The sequence below is a fragment of the Habropoda laboriosa genome, unplaced genomic scaffold (genome assembly GCF_001263275.1).
Source record: "Habropoda laboriosa isolate 0110345459 unplaced genomic scaffold, ASM126327v1 scaffold210, whole genome shotgun sequence".
In the NCBI taxonomy this organism is placed as follows: Eukaryota; Metazoa; Arthropoda; class Insecta; order Hymenoptera; family Apidae; genus Habropoda; species Habropoda laboriosa.
In genome coordinates this window covers 752,043-774,674 of record NW_017100373.1, presented here as the reverse complement: position 1 = coordinate 774,674, position 22,632 = coordinate 752,043, and the positions used below count along the sequence as shown (strand labels likewise).

Sequence of the window (22,632 nt, the reverse complement as noted above, 5' to 3'; positions counted from 1 at the left end):
CATCATTTCTAAAACTTTGTAAATATATAGTGTTTCGTACGTACATGACTAACGAAGAAACAGACTAATAAAATTTACGAAACAGGTTAAAGAATAGTTCAAGTATATTTCCCTTGAAAACCTGGCAGCGGATCAAGTCGATCGAAAGTTAAAAAGTTTTTTTCGTGTTGCGATATTGACCTTCGCGTCACGTCGTGACTTTTTCTCGTCTCACTTTTCTCGAAAATACTTTGAATTTCTACTAGCAGCGCATGTCACCGATGGCACGCGTACTAATGCTACGTATTTAGGTTTTGATATTGTTCGACTGACTTCATGTGCCAATAAGTATCGCGTACGTAGTTACTATTAATCCTCGACCCACGTTCCAACCGATTTAATTACAGCCTCGAGAGCGGTTGTTGCACCTCGTTTCGATGCAAGAATGCGTTTCAACGCTGTTCTACTTTAGATATATTAGCGCTACAATATTTTGTCGTTACAATACATTTCGGGTGGTTGAACTAAATTTTCTTATAATTAAATTTACGATTACCTTCTCGAACAAACAATAACATCGATAGTGTAAAAAGTACCATAGATTTGTAAACTGACCTGCTGATAGAATTTGCAAAAGAAAAAAAGAAAAAGAAATGTAAGGTGTGCCAGAGAATTTACATACATTCCTGGACACGCATCTGCTAAGAGGAGTGCTTTGGTGAAAAAACAGGCGAAGATACAACCGTGGTTTTAATATATCAGAATATTTATTAAAAGAAGCTCTCGAGCTCGAGGAGGATTCGGGAGTAGATATGGTGGAAGGGAAGAAATGTTTTCCTTTCACCTTTGCTCGAAGGAGGAGTGGCAGGAATGGCTAGAGAGGTCCGGGGAGTCTCTTGGTGGAGGTGGAGACGACCCATGAAAGTAACAGTGCCTTCTCCACCTTCTGTTCGAGGCTCAGTCTCACTCTCTTTGCTCTGGAGAACGGGTGCTTGCGATTCACCGCAGTGTCCTTCGGTGTCGTTGTCCAGGTACAAGGTCGCGCGAGTGCACCGGAAACGTGCACACAGTGTGAATCGAGGAGACGTGTCTATGGAAGCATAGTGCGCAATGTGCTCGACCTGACAACGCTCCACCGAGAACAAACGACAAAGGGTTGGATCGTCGATCAACCAAAATGGATTGGGTAAGAGGAATAGAGAATCCACTTCAATAAGAATCATGATAATTATGAATGAAATGTGTCTTTTGTCGAGCATCTAGAGAGCTTTTCTAATCATTTTTTTAATCATTTTTTGCCTTTGTCGTAAAGAAATTAACAAAAAACTCGTGGCACTTCTCTTTAGAGAAACATTCAAAGAGCCGCCTCTTAACGAAAGAATTTTCTCTTTTCGAAAATTAATGAGCTAGGATCCTATAAAAAGCGCTACACCTGTACCAGGCATACCAAGCGATTCGCGTTCGTATCTCGGTGGTTCTATTTTACAAATCGACGAGTATACCAGTCATCTAGCCAGGGTGTTCGCTCGAACGTGGCGAGTGACACTATTTACGAGGAGCTGAATCGATAAAGGAGAAACACGAATCCCCACAACTCGGTCAGATAAAGTTAAGCGTCTCTAACAAAATCCTTTTAAGTCCTCTCGATCAACGTCGTCGACTTCGTCGTCGTCACTTTCTCTACATTTCTTTCGTTAAATTATACACACCGCTAGACGTGTTCGTTTTTCCGAGGTCAGATAAAGTTAAGCGTCTCTAACAAAATCCTTTTAAGTCCTCTCGATCAACGTCGTCGACGTCGTCGTCGTCACTTTCTCTACATTTCTTTCGTTAAATTATACACACCGCTAGACGTGTTCGTTTTTCCGAAAAAAGGAGTTAGATGAAATGATTCGAGAAAAGGGAAACACACACAGAGTGGAAATTCCACGATCGAAATTGCGCCAAGTTTCTTAGAGGCTTGGATTGTTCTTTAGGCGAGATCTACATGTATATCGAATACTTGGGAACGATCGTTGGCTTCCTGCCGGTGGAGGAGGGAGAGGAAATCTACCGGTTATTCGAGCCGCGCTACTACTCTACCTCCAACTGCACGCTCCGTTTTAAGCCGTTGCTGCGACAAGCAAAGAAGGAGCGAACGCATGTAGCAATTCGGGATTGCAACACAGTCGAGGTCGCAAAGTTCTCCTTGCCCGCTTCCAACCATTTCAGTACGTCCAATTTCGCGATCACTTCCGAAAACCTGGTTTACGTGCACCTTCTGACAATTGTAATCAAGAGGGAGAGACTTTCTATACAGATTGAACGGTACTCTCATCTTTAAATTGGAAACGCGCTCACGTCGTTGGAAGTATGATCTGTGTCGAGCGCAGACACACTCTAATAAGACCGTTGTGGCATATTTACACAACTGGAAATTCGAACGCTCGGAGCATTTTTCAAAAACAATTAACCCGTTTATACAACGGAGTCAAATTGAAATAATTGTGCAACTCTGACGCAACCCACGGTAGGCTTTTCTGTTTAATTAACCACTCGTGCCACTTTCACGACGTAGAAAAATTTTAGAATAGTACAGCTCAGAAATATATTCGGCGAAATTTCTCATCGGTGGGAATCGGACTTTCTAAGGTATGATTATGGGGGAAAATTTGTAGGGGTAAAGCCGACTTTCGAGGTTCCTCGCAGATGAATGTACAAAAGGAAAACAGTACAAGGAAAGCTTGGCTTGCCTTCGACCGAAAAGAAAGGGTAATGTGGATGAGGATGAAAAGAGGGAGATGAGGAACGAGTGAAAAAATACTCGGAGAGTGCAAGGAAGGTTATCCGCTGACCTTTCAGAGACTCGTTGTCTGATCTTTCTTTTCCTTTTAATCGTCAATTATCATTTCTCTCTCTTGGTGTCATGGAAAGTAACCTTTTCATCGACAAAGTAGTGAAAAATATATTCGAAGGATTCGATGATCTGATTTTACGAGATCGATTTGCATTTTCGATCTCTCCATCGACAACATCGATGCTTTACGATCGAATTTCTACGGTGGTAAAAGTCCAGGAAAAAAAAGAGTCGAATCGAGAAAGAAACAGGAAATGGCGAAACGAAAGGAAAAGAATAAGATATAAGTGACGGATCCATTATCTTCGAGCGGTTCTGCGGCTCGTCGAGATTCCCTCGAGTAATTAAGTACAACAAAGAAGATTTAATTAAGAACGTAATCGTACCATTAGTTTTCCTAGTAAACAGAGCGAGAGTCCGGTGCCTTGAAGCGAATTCCATGGAAAGTAAAAGTGACCGAGCCACGCTAGATTTATCCACCAGCGACAGATCAACTCAACACTTTACTTTCGACTACTTACACACATGAGTACTTATTATTCTCTGGTTTTTTCGTTCCATTAAAATCTATTCTTCAAATGCAAACAGTTGTGCATACTACCGACTAATCGTACTTAAATTGCATTTCGAAAATCGAACGGTTAACGATCTGTAAACCGGCTAATTCGATACAATTTCCATTACAGCTTGTACTCTGCAATTAGCATTTTCGTTTAGCATTGATGTGATCCAATTACGAATCTGAAAGATATAAGGGGATCTGTTGCATGGTAATCGAGCAAAAATGTCTGAACGATTTAAAAAAGTGAATGCAAGAGGTAAGAGATCTACTATCGAAACCCGTAGCCCTCGTTACAATGACGCACGAATCATCCTTGTTCACCTTTGCAACTGGTTTTCTGCTACCGGTACCGGGAGATTCTGGACGTCCAAGGTTGCGTTCAAATGATCCGTCTTTCGTTCATTTTCATTCTTTCGCTTCTACATGCGTGCCTACTTTCCTGGAATGTCGAAAGATCTTCGAGTGTCTTTGTTTGCTACCAGATCGACAACTTTGACACTTGTTACTATTGTACTTGTGCTATTTTTGCTAATCTTACAACGAGAGTGAAAAACTGGCCAAACAGTCGATGGAATAATTCGAAAAGCTTTTCTCCTATTTTCTTTTGCAAAATCATTAATTCTTGAAAAGATCTCGATATGATGAATAACGGTATTGTTGAGGCAAAGGGTGAAGTCATCGGAATCATCTGGACATCAATGAGCCGTTCAAATGTCATAGGAACTCGAAGCGTGTCCAGTCGTGGTTCTATGGATCGAATGTACACGAATAAGCGGATTTGATCGAAATAATTGGTCTGTAATATCGTGCGTAATGTTAGTGATACCGATAATTTCCACGTGTTAGGAAAACTAACCACCTCGAATTGATGTAATTTTTGGTCCAACTACGACACCGTAGCACACACTTCTCTCTACCCATAATTCATATTAAGAGTATATCGAAATATGCATTGCTTTCACGGCGCAAGGAACAGTCTTTCTTTTCACTTGGGAAATCGAAAGGAACTGGTTGACATTTCCTGGTAAAACCGATCAAAAGTTGTCCGCGATTCGCAAAGCTCGAGTTTAGCCTGTTACGGCTAGTGCGGGCATCGAAGTCACTCCGGCCTCTGCTGCCAGCCTCTCCGCCAGTTCTCAAACACGATTATTTCTCGACGAATCTCCCATGAACGCGAATAGAACGCGTCTATATTATTCTATTCTTTTATATGGAGAATAGAACCACGCTTTTTCTGGTAAACACCGAGGTGAAATATCATCAGCATTCTCAAAGTAACGCGTTGCGATAACCGACACCGGTAGATGAGTAGAGCTTCCGTGACACGTTCTCCGATCGAAATCATCGAAAGTTTCTCGCGATGCTTTCCGTTCCGGTTATGAAACTGAAACTTCCCGACAGAAACTCGTCCGTTGGGCACAGGTGGTTACTCGACGACACGACACGACGTATCGTTTTGTTGTAGTCGGGCAGCAACAATTTCCCAGTTGAAGCATAGCTGCGCGTCTCGTAGAAAGTTATTTGACATTTAGCAGTGTCTATGGGGAATTTTTCGACACTCCCGCGTGCACACTGGTGCGCGCTGCTATGCGATTCATTTCATCGTGATCGTTTTCTGCTTCGTCTCTCCACTCTGCTGCGACTTTTTGAGCTTTTTCATCGTCCAACAACGAGAAGAACGAGCAATTCTTTTTCTCCCGTTTTTATTCTCATACGGTCTTACTTCTAGGCGCATCGTTACCAAAAAAGAAAAAAAAAGCGGGAAAAAGTGACGACAAATTCCAACTGGCTATAAACGAGGAATGCGTGATCTCATGGCACATTACTAATTGTTCTATCGCGAGGAATGGCATTACGACGTAACGTAACGTAACGCGCTCGCCAGCCGAAACGTACGAGAAAGTCGTCGCGCAACGGTGTCCTTTCTTTCTTCTTGCTTTCTCTTTACACACGTTACGTAACGAGGAGTGGCACTCTGGGTGTCAGGGCCCCGTTCTTCTTCATTTGCCCCCGGACTCATCGCTGTATCCTTGAGATCTCCAATAAAATCGGAATCACCGTAATTGACCGTACTACGCAGGTGTACCACGAATGCGCCACTCTTCAACCGTCTCCCTATTCACCAACCAACGACACGATTAGAACACGATCGGTTCCAATTAGTGCGTACACGCGGGAGCTTTTAATACCACGCAGAAACAAGTATTTATAAAGGTCTGCAATTACGATCCGAGAAATGTTAGACAGATATCTTCTTTAAATAGAATTCAGAGTCATGCAACCCATAAAACTGTCCTCGAGGCATCAAGAATGTATGATGTATCGAAGAAACTTGACGAAAGTAAAAATTCTAGAGATCGATAGAGTCAAAACAATGAATTTGTGATGGTTGGTGTTTCTCCTAGTGTGAGCCAGGTAACAGTTTGAAAATACCCGGAAGCAACGGTAAACAATTTGAAGTGCTCTGTTCGTTTCCGTGTACGATGTTATTTGAAGAAGACCAATCTTACGCGAACGTTGTTTACTTGGTTTCACCGTCTAGTCGTGTAACCAGTGCCCGATTCACTCTAATTGGCCACGTGATCATTCATACGCGGGTACAGTTAATTTATTCATGTCTTACAGACCCATCGTGGAACGAATTATTAATACGTCGCATCTCTTTTCCGTTACAGGAGAACCGAACGGTGTCACTGCTTCTTTGCCTAATCATTCTGCTCGCGACCATTCACAACGGTGAGTATTTCATTACGAGAAGAAATTTAATGCTTCCAAATCGGTATTAGAAACGAAACGAATTACCGATGATGTCTCATCCTAAATACATGGCTGAACAGCACCCTCGTTTTCCAATTTCTCACAAGTCGGTGGACGAATTGAAAGCGTGATTCGAAACCGTTTCGATCGTTCAAAAACGAGTTATTAGCTCTTAACTGAGTACGTACACAGGTTGAGAGGATTAATCGACTCGTTACGAAGTTTTTATTCATCCTGACAATTTAGAATATCCAAGAAGGAAGGAAATATCATGACGTTAGATTATCCTTCGAGTAATTAAAAAAAAGCGTGGACAAGGTTAGAGCGATAAATGGCCCATTTACTCTGTGACCGAGTCTCGGATCTCTCCCCCTCTTATCGGTAATTTCTCTAGCACAGCCGGTGCACGTGAGGATCGGTGCACGCACCGATGCAGTTTCACTGGACTGGCCATATCTCAGCCAGTGAAACGTACATATGCACCTTCTCGGAGAAAACGGCCCCGGTTCGAGGTATAGTCGATACACTAAATGGGGGAGAGTGAAAAAAAAAAACGTCGAAAGTACATTGTAAGCGTAAAATAGCCGCGATATTTAAGGCGATCGTTCCCGCCAAGTTTCTACCTCTACATCTCGTAATCGATACGGTAACAGCTTCCGGGACTAAAAAGAGCGTCTATAATTGACGCAATAGGAGGTGAGATCGTGATCTATCGTGTACGATTATCGAAATAAAAAGGAAAAGAACAATATAGTCTGAAGCAATAGGAAATAATAATTTCTCAGGTTACGAGATTATGAACCATTTCACGGGACTATAGAGTGTGCATGTACTGTTTCTAACGACGAGAAGATCCAGCGATTCGGGTCATTAAGTGCACCAAGTTTCGCGTGTATGCCGTAAAGTTAATTTCCTTTCAACGAAAGTCTTTAGGCCCGGTGCAACGGAGCAACAATAACCACGTGGAATGATCGGAAATGAAAAAAGAAACATCATAGCGGTGAAAACACAGCAAGAATGCCAGATATGCGACTGCCCACTCCGTTTGCTGTGCGCCCCTTACCGATATTATCTCTGGTATTATACACCGTGCTTAACTTCATTGCCGCCGATACATGTAACAAGAAAGGATCGCGTAGTGAAAGAGAATCTCGATCTCCGCCTCGGGTGCATAGAGTTCCTATCGCTATGCGAGCATAGCGGGTATAACGGGTATAGCGGCAGTGACAGAAACACGAATGCAAACAGAATTCTAGCCTAAGCAAACTACCGCGGCGCACAGTGTTTCAAAACGCCGTAATTTTTGATGTCTTTATGTTCCTAAACTCCCAAGAGTCCTTAAGCCGAATGTCCCTTTCCTATAAAAATTGTTTAAATAGAGTAATATTTACATTGACATCTGTAGACCCTACCGTCTTTAACACTAGGTTTACGGGACGCGTCATTTTGACGCATATCGAATTTACAATTAAGGAAAATTACAGAAACCGTTTACTCTCCTACCACTTGTGCTTATTATAAATTTTATATAAATATATAATATCACATAGTTTCATTTATAAGTTAAGAGTGTATAATATGTTGTTTTTAAAGAAAATGTGCGGTTTCGTTTACGCCTCAATTTGACCTGGCGTGTCCGTAGAGTTCCAAAATGTAGTTTGAAGCTTCGTTTTCGAATTATTAACGAAAAACACTGGCCAATCACAGCCCACGCTCAGGGACGTTTCTTATATAGGCATATAAGAAATATTCGTAAACCTAGTGTTAAAAATACCATCCTTCGTGTAAACAGTGATATTAACAATAAATTACTTTACGTGTCATGAGTTTTGTAGAGGAAGGTACATATGTATTTCACTTACATATATCACAGGAAGATTTACAAATTTGACGACAATTCGGAGTAGACGCACCTAAATACTTAAATATACACACTGTGCGGCGCACAGTATTTCAAAACAGCCGTCTGACCGCAAAAAACTATATTTCATCTTAAAAGTGCATAACTTACTGAGAACAGGTAAGATTATTAAAGATTATGACTTTTTTAAATTAACTTCTTTGTAAATTCAAAATAAAGCAGAATTGTTTAAATTTAGCCAATGGAATTGAAATTGTTCAAAATTTGAATTTGGCCAATGCAATTAATTTAAGCAAAATTTGAATTCAGCCGATATAATTAAACTAAGCAGATTTTAAATTCAGCCAATCAAATTCAAACTATTCAACATTTAATGGTTTGAATTTAAATAATTCAGTTTTTGTTTTGAATATCTTTAATAATCTTACTTATTCTCAATGATCTATACCTACACTTTTAGGGTGGAATATAGTTTTACGCCGCTGTGCGAATGGTGGAAAAAGACCGTGAAAACTGCACGAAACTCTGTACTTTTTCTCGTGAAAATTCAATTACTTTCTAATCTGCTGTGCAAAATTTATCTTAGAAAAGAGCGTATAATAATGTAAAGAGAGTTAACTGAAACATATTTCGGTGTAATATTTCGACGATAATTAACGCACAAATAGCCGGACAATTGTTCTACCGGTTCCGCTCTCACACAAGAAGGAATTAAATCGTTAATCGTGTCTCTGTCTCACGTGGGTGGTCAGGGTCAGGAACGATCTTAATTCTACGCGCGATTTTTACATTGTCTCTGGATGGCCTCGATTCTTGGCTACGATCAGTGAAAGCATCGAGGATAACTCCCTGATCGAAAGCGAGTTACGATTCGCCAAGGTGACTGCAAATCGGCTTTTGTCAATGGAAGCAAACGTGTGGGAATAAAGGAGAAATCTCTGTACACTTCATCGCGCTGCCCGTTAATTATCTACATACATATTTATAATCGTAAATTACGATCGTAACGAGTTACTTTGACACCCTTCCAGTGTAAGCTAAGTGTTTTCTGGTTTCGTAATTCTTAACAAGAGCGAGAAAGGGGGATTCTATCAACGTGAAAATTCCTTCGCTATTCATACATATGTGGCTCGCAGATCCGTTTCTCATTCAACAAACGAAAGTTCAATCGTGTTTCAATTTCTCTGCGACGCGGTTTCTCTATCAACCATACGCGCTCCCTCGAATTACGCTCGCGTGCCTGAAATAAAATTGAAAAGAAAAACTTACATGTTTCGTCTATTCAGGTAACGCGGAACGGAAGATAGTATGTTACTACACGAACTGGTCGATCTATCGGCCAGGAACAGCGAAATTCTCACCGCAGAACATCAATCCTTATTTATGTACGCACTTGATCTACGCTTTCGGTGGCTTCACCAAAGACAATGCTCTGAAGCCCTTCGACAAGTACCAGGACATCGAGAAAGGTACAAAGAATCGAGTGTAAAACTTTTTACCACGAGGAAATATTGCACTGATTAACCTTCCGCATTTTTGAAAGGCGGCTACGCCAAGTTTACTGGCTTAAAGACGTATAACAAGAACTTGAAGACTCTGCTCGCTGTTGGTGGCTGGAACGAGGGTTCCAGCAGGTTTTCACCGATGGTCGCAGACTCCGAGAGAAGACGAGAATTCGTCAAGAATGCCATAAAATTTCTTCGAAAGAACCATTTCGACGGTCTTGATCTCGACTGGGAGTATCCGGCATTTCGGGACGGTGGAAAACCGCGGGACAAAGATAATTACGCCAGTTTAGTGCAGGTACAAATCAACAGCTAATAAATGGTTCCAATTGAAGTGACTTATTGTTAGAAAAATATAGCATTTCGTTCAACTGTTGATACTTATTGAAACAGGAACTCAGAGAGGAGTTTGAAAGGGAGTCCTCCAAGACCGGAAAACCAAGGCTTTTACTATCGCTCGCGATGCCAGCCGGTATCGAGTACATCGACAAAGGCTACGATGTTCCCAGATTAAACGACTACTTGGATTTCATCAATCTCCTATCCTACGATTATCATTCCTCTTATGAGCCCGCAGTTAATCATCATTCTCCGCTATATCCTTTGGAGGAAGACAACGAATACAATTACGACGCCGAATTAACAATCGTAAGATGTTCATGTTTCTCGATGTTGAATTTAGGAAAAATGTTAAGCCTGAAATCTTTTCAGGATTACACCGTTAACTATCTTCTAACGAAAGGTGCCTCCTCAAAGAAAATCATTTTAGGCATTCCAACCTATGGACGATCCTATACGCTTTTTAATCAGGATGCTACTGAACTAGGATCACCGGCAGATGGCCCAGGAGTTGAGGGGGACGCTACGAGGGAAAAAGGATATCTTGCTTATTACGAGGTTAGTCTCTTCGTTGATTTCTATCATTAGTGGCCCACCAAATAACGTGATATTTCGTGTACAGATTTGCGAGGGTCTCTCACAATCAGACGATTGGGAAGTGATTCAGCCAAATGAAAAAGCTATGGGTCCCTATGCCTTTAAAGGAGACCAATGGGTTGGTTACGACGACGAAGACATAGTCAAATTAAAAGCCAAGTACGCTAATGAGAAAAACTTGGGCGGAATTATGTTCTGGACGATCGATAATGATGATTTCCGAGGAAAATGTCACGATCGTCCGTATCCTCTGATTGAAGCGGCCAAGGAGGCTCTTTTAACAGGCAATGCGTAAGGACACGAGAACTAAAATGGCTATGTTATATCTCCAACAATAATAATAACGAAGGTTTATCGTTTTTTAATCAGGAATACTATTCAAAAGTCGAAGACAGTGGATAGTCGTAAGAAATCCAGAGCTCAAGGTGTTCATCAAAGCAATACCATAGCAAGAAAACCTGGTTCAAGTGCCAGACGAAGCACTACCACTGCAGCTCCAGTCTCAAAAAGGAGGGTTTCCACCTCGAGGCCAAAATACAGAACATTTTCACGACCTAAACACAATGATGAAGAAGAGGAGGAGGAGGAGGAGGAAAAAGAGGAGGAGGAAGAGCAACAAGTCGATAGAAGGTCTTACGATCCATCCTCCGATGAGGAGGAAAATTCTGAAGGAGGTAATGCGGTGAGAACCGCAGACAAAAATGAAAGATCGACTAACACTAAGAAAAATAGATCGAAGAATAGATTAAATTCAAACCGGAATCGCAGAAAGCAAGTGCGGCGCAAGGAAGAGAACAAAAACGAAGAAGGAACATTGAGTAATCAATTGACTACTCCAGAACCTCCAACAACACCTGATCCTGGAACAGGTAAATTCTCGAATTTTTTCAAACGTGAAAACCTAAAGGTATTAATCTTTCTTGTATCTTCGATAGATTTCAAGTGTGAAGACGAAGGATTCTTCCCTCATCCTCGGGATTGTAAAAAATATTTCTGGTGCTTGGAGAGTGGACCAGGAGGTCTCGGTGTAGTGGCCCATCAATTTACGTGTCCCTCTGGTAAATTAATTATAAAACCGCTATCGTTGTATTTGGAAAATTATTTATGTAACAAATTCTGCAGGATTGGTGTTCAATAAAGCAGCCGATTCATGTGACTATCCACGTAACGTTGTCTGTCCAAAATCGAAGACGTCTCAATCGACCGCCTCGACGACTAAGGCGCCCATAACAGCTGCTACAAGTCGTACAACTTACCTTTATAGCTCCACGCGCAAACCGTCTACCGAAAAACCGGATTCAGACGAAGACTACGAATACTACGACGATGACGACGATGAGGTCTCGGAGGAAGAGGAAAAGAAGCAAGAGCAGCATAGAGTGACTACCACTCCAAAGGCGCTTCTTTATAAGACTATCTCCAGGAAGAGGCCTAGTACTACTATTACTACTACTAGTACCACCACCACTACGACTACCACAGAAACTCCATCGAGTACGACTTCAAAGCCTGGGAAAACTGAGCCGGAGAAAGTACTCGATTTGGAAGACGAGGAGGACCCCAAGGTCATTAAGGAGCTGATAAAACTCATTAAAAAAGCAGGTTATTAATGACGTTACTTTTCTACTCAGCTTTTACGCTAGATATGTTTTATTCATGGTAGATGGTTACAGGTGGCATAGAGCAACTGGAGAAACAATTGCTACTTCAAGATAAAAGTTCTGATAGCGCGGTGAATTCTGGCAATGAAAACGCTACTCCAGCTACGATAAGTCGTACTCTATACGAACGTGTATTAAATCGTCAGGCTAGTAAAACTGCAAATAGACGACGGATATCTACGAACACAAATTACGCGAATGGACCAGGAAAGGCACAGTTTGAGGGACTGGATGAGGTTCCTGAGGTGAAGAGTCTACGACGCTCGCAAAAGCCTCAGTATGTTACTATCGAGAGGCCCAAGTACGATGATTAATGTTCTCCCCAACTTTTTTATTCTTAAGTGCACAGTGTTAATATTAATGATATTTTATTTTAAACAGGCCATCCACAGAGGAACCACCAGCGGAAGAGGAAGGGGATGACGATGAAGAAGATTTGGACGAAGACAACGCGGACGTAGCAGCTTCTTCCGAGGAGCAGACGGTCAGCAATCCTTTCTTAGTTAGCTCCACGCAGAGGGCGACGCCTAATTATATTAACATTAAACGTAGTCGACCAACAACACCGAGGTAAATAAAGGAGGACGCGCTAGAAAAGGAATCCTCTTTTTTAAAACGCTGTTTTTAAAAAAACTTTTAGAAACGAAAACGACGTAGAGGAGAGGAACAAAGACGCAGAGGAAGAGGCGCCTGTTCGATCTAGACGTCCATCTTCCAAGTAAGTTCGTTAAAATTCATTATTTCAGACGAATAAGGTTTTGAAGTAAAGCCTTGAAAAAACTTGAAAAGATCCTTTCTGAAATTTTAGAAACAGCGAGACGAGTTCCACTGAAAATACCAAGGATCAGGAATCTCGTTCATCAACGAGCGAAGAAAGTTCTCAAACGACTAAATCTAGGTTTCTACAATTGAAATTTTCCCATTTCAAACGATCTTTTTGTACTGTGATAATAAGATAATGAAGTACTTTATTCAACTATTCCAGATACGTTAGCATTCAAAGATTCAGAAGCACGACTCCTCAATCAGCAGCATCAGCAGTAGAAATCGTATCAGCAGTAGCATCTCCAAACCTAGAATCAGTTACAGAAGCTATCGTTTCAACCGAAGCACCGAAGACGGTCAGCCAAAAAGCGGATCCAACAATCGTTTTATCTTCGATCGCTATATCTTCAACACCAAACGATATCCTCGTCGAGACCGAAACGGAAAAGCCAATATCAAACGTGACTCCAGAGAGCAGTATCTCTACCACGGAACCAGTGAAACTCGTCGAGGACTCAGCGACGGAGATCCTCCTAACGACTGCACCAGCAACGAGCTCGTCCACTTTATCGATTCCAAACGTGAGGATAAGCACCGCGTCGGTCTCTCAGCCGAGACCTTTCAGTTTTAACCGAAGAAATAGGCCCTCGACCGAGCCTACGACCACTCCGTTGTCGGCGTCCAACGATCCGACGAGGTCCAAGGTGAGTATATCATCGCGAAACCACACGCGCTCGTCCTTTTTGCCGGGACGAGGTCGATTGAAACCTAGTCAGGAGAACGCTGGTCGAAACGAACCGACTATCGAAGAGCAAAACGAGCAAAACGAGCAAATCGAGGAAACACCAGCACGTGGCACTCGTGGAAGATCGAGAGGAAGAGGAGCAAGCAGATACACGCCACCTAGTTTCAAAGTGAGGAACGAGGAACCTGATTCCGTGAACAGACAACGTGTTCGAACAATAGAAGCTCCCACTAGCACAGTGGTCGCCAGCACAGACGCTTCTAGGAGAAGATTCAGGCGGCCAACTTCAAGGACCACCACTGAATCCACTAAATCTAACGAACTGGAGGACAGTCCTATTGTCAGGATCACTCAAGGATATCCCAGAAAAAGTTTGTCCTCCAGGTCAAGAAGCACGGTTAAGGAAGAAGTGGACAGCGACAAGATTACGAACATAAAGGTGTTCAAAAAACCAGCTACTGTAAATAGAGACGTCTATGCAAGAACTAGGTATACGAGGAAAAGAAATAACGTAGAAATTGGTGAACAAAGTAGAGAAACTGAAACTTCCAGGAAAAGAACTGGAGAAGTTACTTCGTCCACTTTGTCGTATTCTTCTACGACTACTTCAACAGTACCTCCCCTTCAAATGAACAGTGAGCAAATTGTCAATGATCTTGTGAAAGACACCGTAACTGAGGCACCCTATGTGAATTCCGTTGATGAGATCAATACATCTTCCATTCCAACTACGACGTCGACGGCAGAAACACAAGAAACTACGACTTCCACTAATTCAGACTTCGATACAAACATTGTGGAATCTGTTCGTACTGCTACTGAATCTACATTGGACAACGAAGTGGTTACACTGACTTTAAATCAATTTAATTCCAGCGAAGGTATCGGCCAAGTCTTTACGACCACTGATAACATTATCAAAGTCGAGGACTTCAATCCAAATGTAATTAAGATCGTGTTCCTCGCGAACAATACTGATTTATCGACGTATATGGAGAACAGAAACGGTACAGTTCCAAAAAGAAGAAAGGTGCTTTTAAGAAGAAGACCAGTTACGTCAAGCACAACTGTGTCTCAAGAAGAGGAAGAAGAGAACAAGTTAATTCCTCGTAGAAGGAAAGTGATCAAACGTTTACGTCCTGTTCAGAACACTGAATCCACTGTAGAACTTCCTCCTGCAGAGGAAGACGAAATTTTGCTAAGAGTTAGATCTACGACTCTTAGAGAAGAGCCAGCGAGCACTGTCACTGCAGAAACAGTAGAGGTTTCAACGGAAAATTTTGGCCTATCAACAGCAGAAACTGAGAAGACATTCGACTACGACTTGGTAACTTCGGGAACACCAACCGCTGAAACTACAATCAGTGACGTAGATTTCACAGTTTCTGATGCTATCACCATGGGTTCTACTATAATCGATAATATCACAGTTGGAACTGAATCCTCGCCGAAGGAAGAAGAAATGACGGAAACTAGTACACCAGAATCAACCACATTGCCCAACTTTTTCATTAATTTCACAGAGACGGACAATACCTTGGATGAAACATTACCATCGAATAACCAAATGGAGACTCTACCAACCTCTGTTTCACAGGCTGCTACTACTGTATCTTCCGTGACTCAGCAGGCGAATCGTAGATTGGAAGTGTACAATAGGACGTATTATCTGGACTCGAGATACGTCAGAAAGAAATTTGTGAGGAAGAGACCAGTTGCTTCTTCAGAGAACGCTACTACCGGTCGCTATTTAACCACAGAAACTCCGATTTATGCCCCTCTAACGACTGAGAAAAATGACCTAGAAGGTTTATCGAAGCGCAGGAAAAGTTTATTCATTCGCCGTAGACCTGTTTCTCCGACAAGAACCACGACAAAAACAACACAATTCGTCAAAGAAGATTCGATCGATGAACTTCAATTCGACGTAGATGAGAAACATATACAGTTGGAAGATCAACAAGATTTTGAAGATGCCACCCTGAGAATCAATCGAGCCAACGACGAGAGCCAGTATAGTATCAATTTGTCCGGCAAAAGTGAGTCAGCAGAATTCTGGAATCATTACACCACTTCATCAACGAATCAGGCACAGGGACACCTGTCTCCAGAGACTCCACAGAGAGACACGACAATTGAGAATTCTTCACGATTTGAAGGAACCACTTCCCTCGAAAACAAAGAGAGAACTGATGAATCGTGGACACCCTCCAGCAATCGCTCGCCAGGTTTTCGTCCTCGATACAGAGTTCCAGAGTCTTTGAAGAAGACAGTGAGTACAGAGGGTATTTATTCACCCGACTCGTCACCAGAGGAATCCGAAGAAACGAATAATACAAGACCACCTAGGTATCAGAATTACCGTCAACCGAGAACGCGTTACAAGTATCGAGAAATAACGCGAAATCGCGAAGAAGAGGACGAGGAAGAATTGATTTTGGACGATGGTACGCAGTCACAGAGTTTCGACTCCTCGACGCACGCAAGGACGCGTTTCTACGCGAAACGACCTGTTTCCAGCACGGAACCACCGGTTACGGAAACTCTGATTCCAGCCAAGAAATTCGACTACGTGGCAGACGCTCACAGACGGCAACAATCTCTCAGAACGACTGTCCGTAATCAAAACGAAGACTCGACGACTTTGTCGAGCTTGAGCGAAGATCGAGGAGCAGAGGTCCAGAATCTTGTGGACGCGGATTACACAACCACACCTTCTCTACAGCCACTGGTAACGAGGCTCGTGACATCTGTCAAAGAATCAGCCACCACAGAGAGGCAGAAGATTCTGATAAAAACAAAGTACTCTTCGTTAACGTCGACCACGAAGATCCCCCTTCAAACCAGCGTTACTCGAACGCAATACCCACTGACCACCACAGTCTTCTCAGTGGCTGGTACGCTGGAAAGATCCACGAACTCCTCCGATGAAGCGAACGAGGAGGAGCTCGAATCGGTGAACGAGATTCGTCAGGGACAAGTAGAAAGATCTACACTGCCAATAGAGGGTGAATTTCTCTACCAGGCTCGATTCACCACAGAATCCCACGAATCCTCAACGATCGAAATTGAGTCTGTGTTCAGCAACTTGATCGGCAGCAGGGACTCTAGCAAGTGATAAACACGCTTTCTCCAATCCATCTCATCGTCATTACCGATAATGTATATATTTACATACATGTATATATACTTATACATAATATAGCCACGATTATCCTCATCATGCATCATCATCAGAGATTTATCAGTTTATAAATCACATGATTTGTTCGAGCCATCGCCAACGCATCTTCCTTTCATCGATTCACACATGATATAAAACACCTGAATAATTATTATGACGAGTTCATTCGGTAACAAGGCCGCCAAGACCGTCAAAGACCACTCAACTGAATGCCAGAAAATCAACGCACCAAGGATCATCCTTCCAGCTTTCTTTCCACCTTCTCTCTCTCCTTCTCTTCCCTTTTAGGGTGGGAAGAGACTGAGCCAACCAGAGAGAGAGAGAGAGAGAGAGAGAGAGAGAGAGAGAGAGAACGAAGAGAAAGGTTTCGGAGGATCGTCATTAAGTGTGCTACCCTCTTCTGATTTTCAGGTCGCCAGCTCGGAAGTAAATAGACTACCAACCCTCAAGGAACTAATTGGTTATCAAACCAACGATTACACCAGCAGTCCGTCGCCAGTATTCTTGAGCTTGTTCCCTTTTAATAAAGCGAACGATGAGGAAATTTTCACGAGTGAAAAAGACACGAACCACGTTCTCGAGGGAGGTGCAGCAGCAGCTTCAACTAGCATATTATTAAATGATACGAAACTAAAGCCCTGGATACTGAATAAGGAAAAGAGTTACACGTTAGAAAATCAGTTAGACTTAACCGTAGACAGAACAGCGTATTACGTTGAGGACAATATCGCTGATGATGAAGATGCTTCGTTAGTTAACAAAAAGAGGTTCGATCGTCAAGATTCCACAACAACGACTACCCTAAGGCCTACCACTATGCGTGGCACTCCTTTGGTCAATTTACTTCACAGTCAAGTTCCACGTGGTTTTTATGTAACTAGAAGTGAAACGGAAGTTCCGATTATATTAGAAATAATGGAGAACGACACGGTAACCACTGAACAGACAACCTTGCCGATGGAAGATAGCGAAAACTTCACTCCTACGATAGCTGACGAAACGAAACAACCTGATATAGGTAGAAAAACAGTTACTGATCTTGAAAAAGAAGCCACTGAAGAAAATCTCATGCCTTCGAGTGAAATTACTACTGCAACTGTTACATTTACTTCTCCATCCCCTATTAAATCCGAGTTTTCGACGATTCCGGAATCTGTTAAGTCTACAACTACAGAAATCTTAGCTAACGATGATACCACCCTATCTGTTACAAGTACTGATTCAACCTCGAGTTCCATAACTGAACAAATCCAGTCCAATCTCACTTTTGATACATCGTATAATTCTTTACTAACTCAGACTAAAATACGTTCATTCGAATCTGTGACAGAAGCAGGATTACAAACACACAACGAGAAAAACATTACAGATTTCGAAGAGAATTATTCGACGAACAAAAGTTCCACGAAAAACGACGAAGAATCCAAGTGTATTACGATATTTTTAACCACAACGCTTCCCCCTTCCACCACCATTGTTAAAAGGACGGAGAAGAAACCTAATCTTCGCCGACAGAATATCGAACCTTATGTTGGTTACGAGTTTGGTAGTAGATCTCAAGGACACGGGCACAATCGTCATTTCACAAAACCATTAAATAATCAGGAGCAAGAAACTTCGAAAACACAAGTGGAGAGCATGCAATATCCTCGTCGTCGCGTAATCACTTACAGAGGACGTCGACGACAAGGTAGACCAGCTATTACTACTACTACTACTTCTGCTACAGTCACCAACGACTCTGTTTACGAAGCGACGACCACTTACGTGGTAAATCACAGCGATCATGAAAAACCAATTACGGTGAAGAAAACAGCCAAGGAGAAGTCGGAACGAAACGAAATAATAACCGTTTCTACGAATAAAACGGAAACAAGTTCAATAGGAAATCGAAACGATCGAGAAGGCTCGAACGAAGAAGAGACGAAACAGGCGACAAACGAATCCGTCTCCAATGAAGAACACCTTCAGATCGAGGAGAATATCAATCAATTCGAACCTGAGGTCAGTTTAGACTTTAAATTTCCTACATTTAGGACTTGATGACATAAGAACGAAGTATAACAATCTTTTTAAAACATTCAAATACAACCGCTAACTCAGATGCTATCGCTCGCTCTTTCTTTACACTTAACTAAATAAAGTGAGACGCCACGCAATGTTTACGAACCGAAAATACAAACTTCGGAACGATCTGACCTCGCTGTAATTTACAGTTTAAACGAGACAAAAAAGCGAAGCTGCTAGTCGATCATTTTTTTTATAAAGCATAACAAAGCGTGAGTCGATCGCTTTTCCTTTCATGCCTAACAAAAAAAAGAGGAGTTGATTCTTCTACGACAGGGATTAACGAAAGAATCATACATGTATAACAACAGGAAGAAAAAGTATCTAGAAACGGATCGTTGGAGGAAATATTCATCGGGAATCTAGCCTGCCATCATGCGTTCTTATCATCATCTACCGCTGGTTTATCTATTCTCAATTCAATTAACACAAATTTCCCTTCTACGAAGCGCGTGCCGCATGTTCAATGCGCCTGCGTATTACGCTTACTCTATTCCATCTTACGATGTATCTTAACCCTTTGTGCTCTACACACTTTTATACATACATACATATATACATATATATATAAACGTTTCATAAATATACGTGCGCGCGTGTGTGTATACACCTATATTTATGAAACGTTTTTTGCAACCTTTATTTACTGATGCTTATATAGTAAAAAGTGCAAAGGGTTAATGCTTAGCTATAAAATTCAGCAATTTAACACAAGAATGAAGTGCCACTATTATGTAGCGCGCTTATTTTCTAATTATTCTTTTTTTACCTTCTTCTTGTGTATCGTTTTAGTGCTTTCTAGCTCGAGCAAAATTATTTTATAAATATAAGACAGTTCAATCGGTATAAGTTTTAAAAGTTTAAGTAAAAGGTGGTATTGTCACTCTTCTGTTATAAGTAAACTTGATACGTTACTGACATTCTTTCTAAGGCGCCATCTACGAAGAACTAACTTTGGTCGAGTTTGAATTCAAAATTTTTTCGCGCCATGATACACAAGACAACTGCTAGAAAAGCATGTATATTCTAAGATATGTATATGTACCTTTTATGTGATATTTTAATCGTCCATAGTGATACTTTATCACTTACAATTTTATTCTTAATGTACAAAATACTACGTAATATAAGCTTTTGTCGTTCACTTATACCAATTGACTGCCAACTGACATTTTCATAGTCTAATCGCAAAATTGTACTTACTATTCCGGTGAATCGACTCGAAATACAATCTGCGTGTGCTCCACGTACAGGTGAATTCCTCGAAGAATACAGTAGCGTCTCGTACACCAGGAAATTTGCCGTCATCCAGATTGAGGAAACCAACTACGATCACTTTGGCACCATTGCAAAGCAAAACACCGAACGCACTTGCGAATCATCGAAAAATTCGTCCAACTGACGGAAACGTTACTCTTGTTAACAAAAAAATCGGTAAGTAGCGACAAGATGATGTAAAATGAGCACATAACGTACAGTTGTCAATTTCGCAAGTTAACCGTACCGCGTTCCGCGACTATCCCCCAACTATTGCGACGCAGAACGACACATAGGGACTGCGTCGCTTCCCACCACGCTTCTGCAACTGCGCAGAACAAGTGCGCCAAACTTTCAAATTCAAATGTCTCTGATGCTCAAATAAGATAACAGTTTTAAGAGAATGTTTATAGAAAAAATCTATAAGAGAATTTTATATTGTTTTAGATGCTGCGGATGAAATAACAGAAACACCGAAAAATGAAAAAGATATCGATCAAAGTAGTAGGGCACAGGAAATCGCGGTGACTTTGGCAGATCCACCACCGTCTCCGCAGTCATCAGCCACCGGTACACTCAACTTGTTAAATACTCCACCATCAGACTTCTTAATTTATATAAACTAAAACGATCACGTCCCATAATATTCACTTCTTGTTCATGAATCACATGTGAACATAATTTCTCATCGCATTGCAATCTTCGACTTACTACATATATTCTCTCATGCTCTTTCTGACGAATCAATCGATATGAAAACATTTACTATAATTATAATTCGTGTATCTCTACCACTCTGTTGCCTAAACAGTGCGAAACCTTTGAGGAACCAAGGTTACCGCCGAATACTAATCACATTTTATTTTAAAGAGGTACATCATTGGTGGGAGGGCGGGAGGGATGGGAGGGACACGTCTAGTGGAAGCTAACCAATATCTGATAATTCTACCTCGTCGACTTTTCATAATCGTTCACCTGTTTCGCTAATTTTTGTTGCTGTCTCTACTTATGCATCTTCTCTTATCTATGCAACCACGTTCTTCGCCTGTTTCTCACACCACCGTGTCTTCTTCCGATACAAATACTAATGCAATTATAACTCTTACATGCACATCGATACTCTCTTCTTTTCCTCTTCGTCTGCATCCCTAAGTGCCTGCAGCCATGTTTCGTACTTCTGTGCATCTTTTATGTTCTTCCGCGGGTGCTAACGGGATTCCCTCATAGTCTCTTTGTTGCTTGGAGAACGAATAAACTAATAGAGTTACACGATCAGGTCGACCGCCGTTAAGGAACGCCCTCAGGCGTAAAATAAGCACTACGGTTGCACCTAGAACAGACGCGACAACAAATAGGAGTACCCTCAGGTTCTTGCCGGCTCTCAGAAATCGACAGAAGCCGAGGACGAAGGATAAACCTCAACAAAACGTAACGACAAGACCTAGACGACCGCCTATTATCGACTACGATTATTACGAGGACGATGAGGAGTCGGTGGTTGGAAAGTCCACCTTCAACGGGAAACTCTTTCTAACGAGTAAAGGAACCTTTCGATGTCTGGATCAAGGCAATTTCCCCCATCCGTACTCGTGTAAAAAGTTCGTCACTTGCGCGAAAATGGTAAATGGTCTGGTAATCGGGGCCGAATACACCTGCCCTGACAAACTATCCTTTGATCCAGTCGGTGGTATTTGCAATTGGTCCGCTGGACTTGGCTGTAAGGAGTAATTCCTTCTAAAATATGCATCGTTGAACGTTGTCTTGGAAATCTCGCGTGAATACATTAAGTATGTCCAGTGAAACGGGTGGATCAAACACGAAATATTATGACCCATAACGCAACATCAAGATCGATTAATTGTATGATGAATCGGAAAAAGTTGGTTTTAATCATTACAAACGCATGTCAGCCATAACTAACGGAAACGAAGCGTGGTGATATTATCGTTAAAACAATTTCTCTGTAAATATGATAGTTATTGTATATAAATATATAAGGTTTAGCTTACGTTATTGCATGGCGTACCGACGAAATAACTTAAGCACTATATTATAGTACATGTAACGGCGGACAACACGCGCTTAATCGAGTATATCTGTATAGGTATTGTAGCTTTCCCAAGCTCGAACGTAGAACTGAATCGGATTTATATATCTACATATAGTATATACATGATACATCTTGTATTTGGAATAAAAGTATCCATTTTTAACCACACTGTTAGAAATTGTTATTTAAATATCCTTTGTTATGACGCATACTAGGATACGTTAGAAACAACTACCCAATCTTGTTGCTTTATTTTTTTCAATACAAAATTTTTTCATTTTTTTTTCTTTTTATTTTCTCTCGTAGTTTCAGTTTACAATGTTTGTTTTTCTGCTATTAAACTAATCGAGGAAGATGAAACTGATAAAACAAGAGTAAAGCAGGTAGTCGATAAGTGTAATATGCAATACGAGAGATAGTCGGTCTGATGTTCAGATCAAAATTAAAATTGTAAAAGTTACATCATT

At 41.5% G+C, this 22,632-nt stretch overlaps 1 protein-coding gene across 1 annotated transcript; it reads left to right on the top strand.

The window, feature by feature from the left end:
- The first annotated feature begins 791 nt into the window (after positions 1-791).
- Positions 792-21,843, top strand: LOC108574834 (mucin-5AC-like). The gene is given in 22 exon segments (XM_017937481.1): positions 792-827; positions 830-854; positions 857-1,010; positions 1,084-1,165; positions 6,053-6,113; positions 9,282-9,464; positions 9,539-9,798; positions 9,894-10,148; positions 10,212-10,397; positions 10,462-10,727; positions 10,806-11,305; positions 11,372-11,494; positions 11,559-12,038; positions 12,110-12,398; positions 12,479-12,667; positions 12,738-12,815; positions 12,912-12,995; positions 13,083-13,566; positions 17,203-18,795; positions 20,112-20,292; positions 20,563-20,685; positions 21,392-21,843. Coding segments are annotated over 22 exon segments (6,084 nt in total).
- The last annotated feature ends 789 nt before the right edge of the window (positions 21,844-22,632 follow it).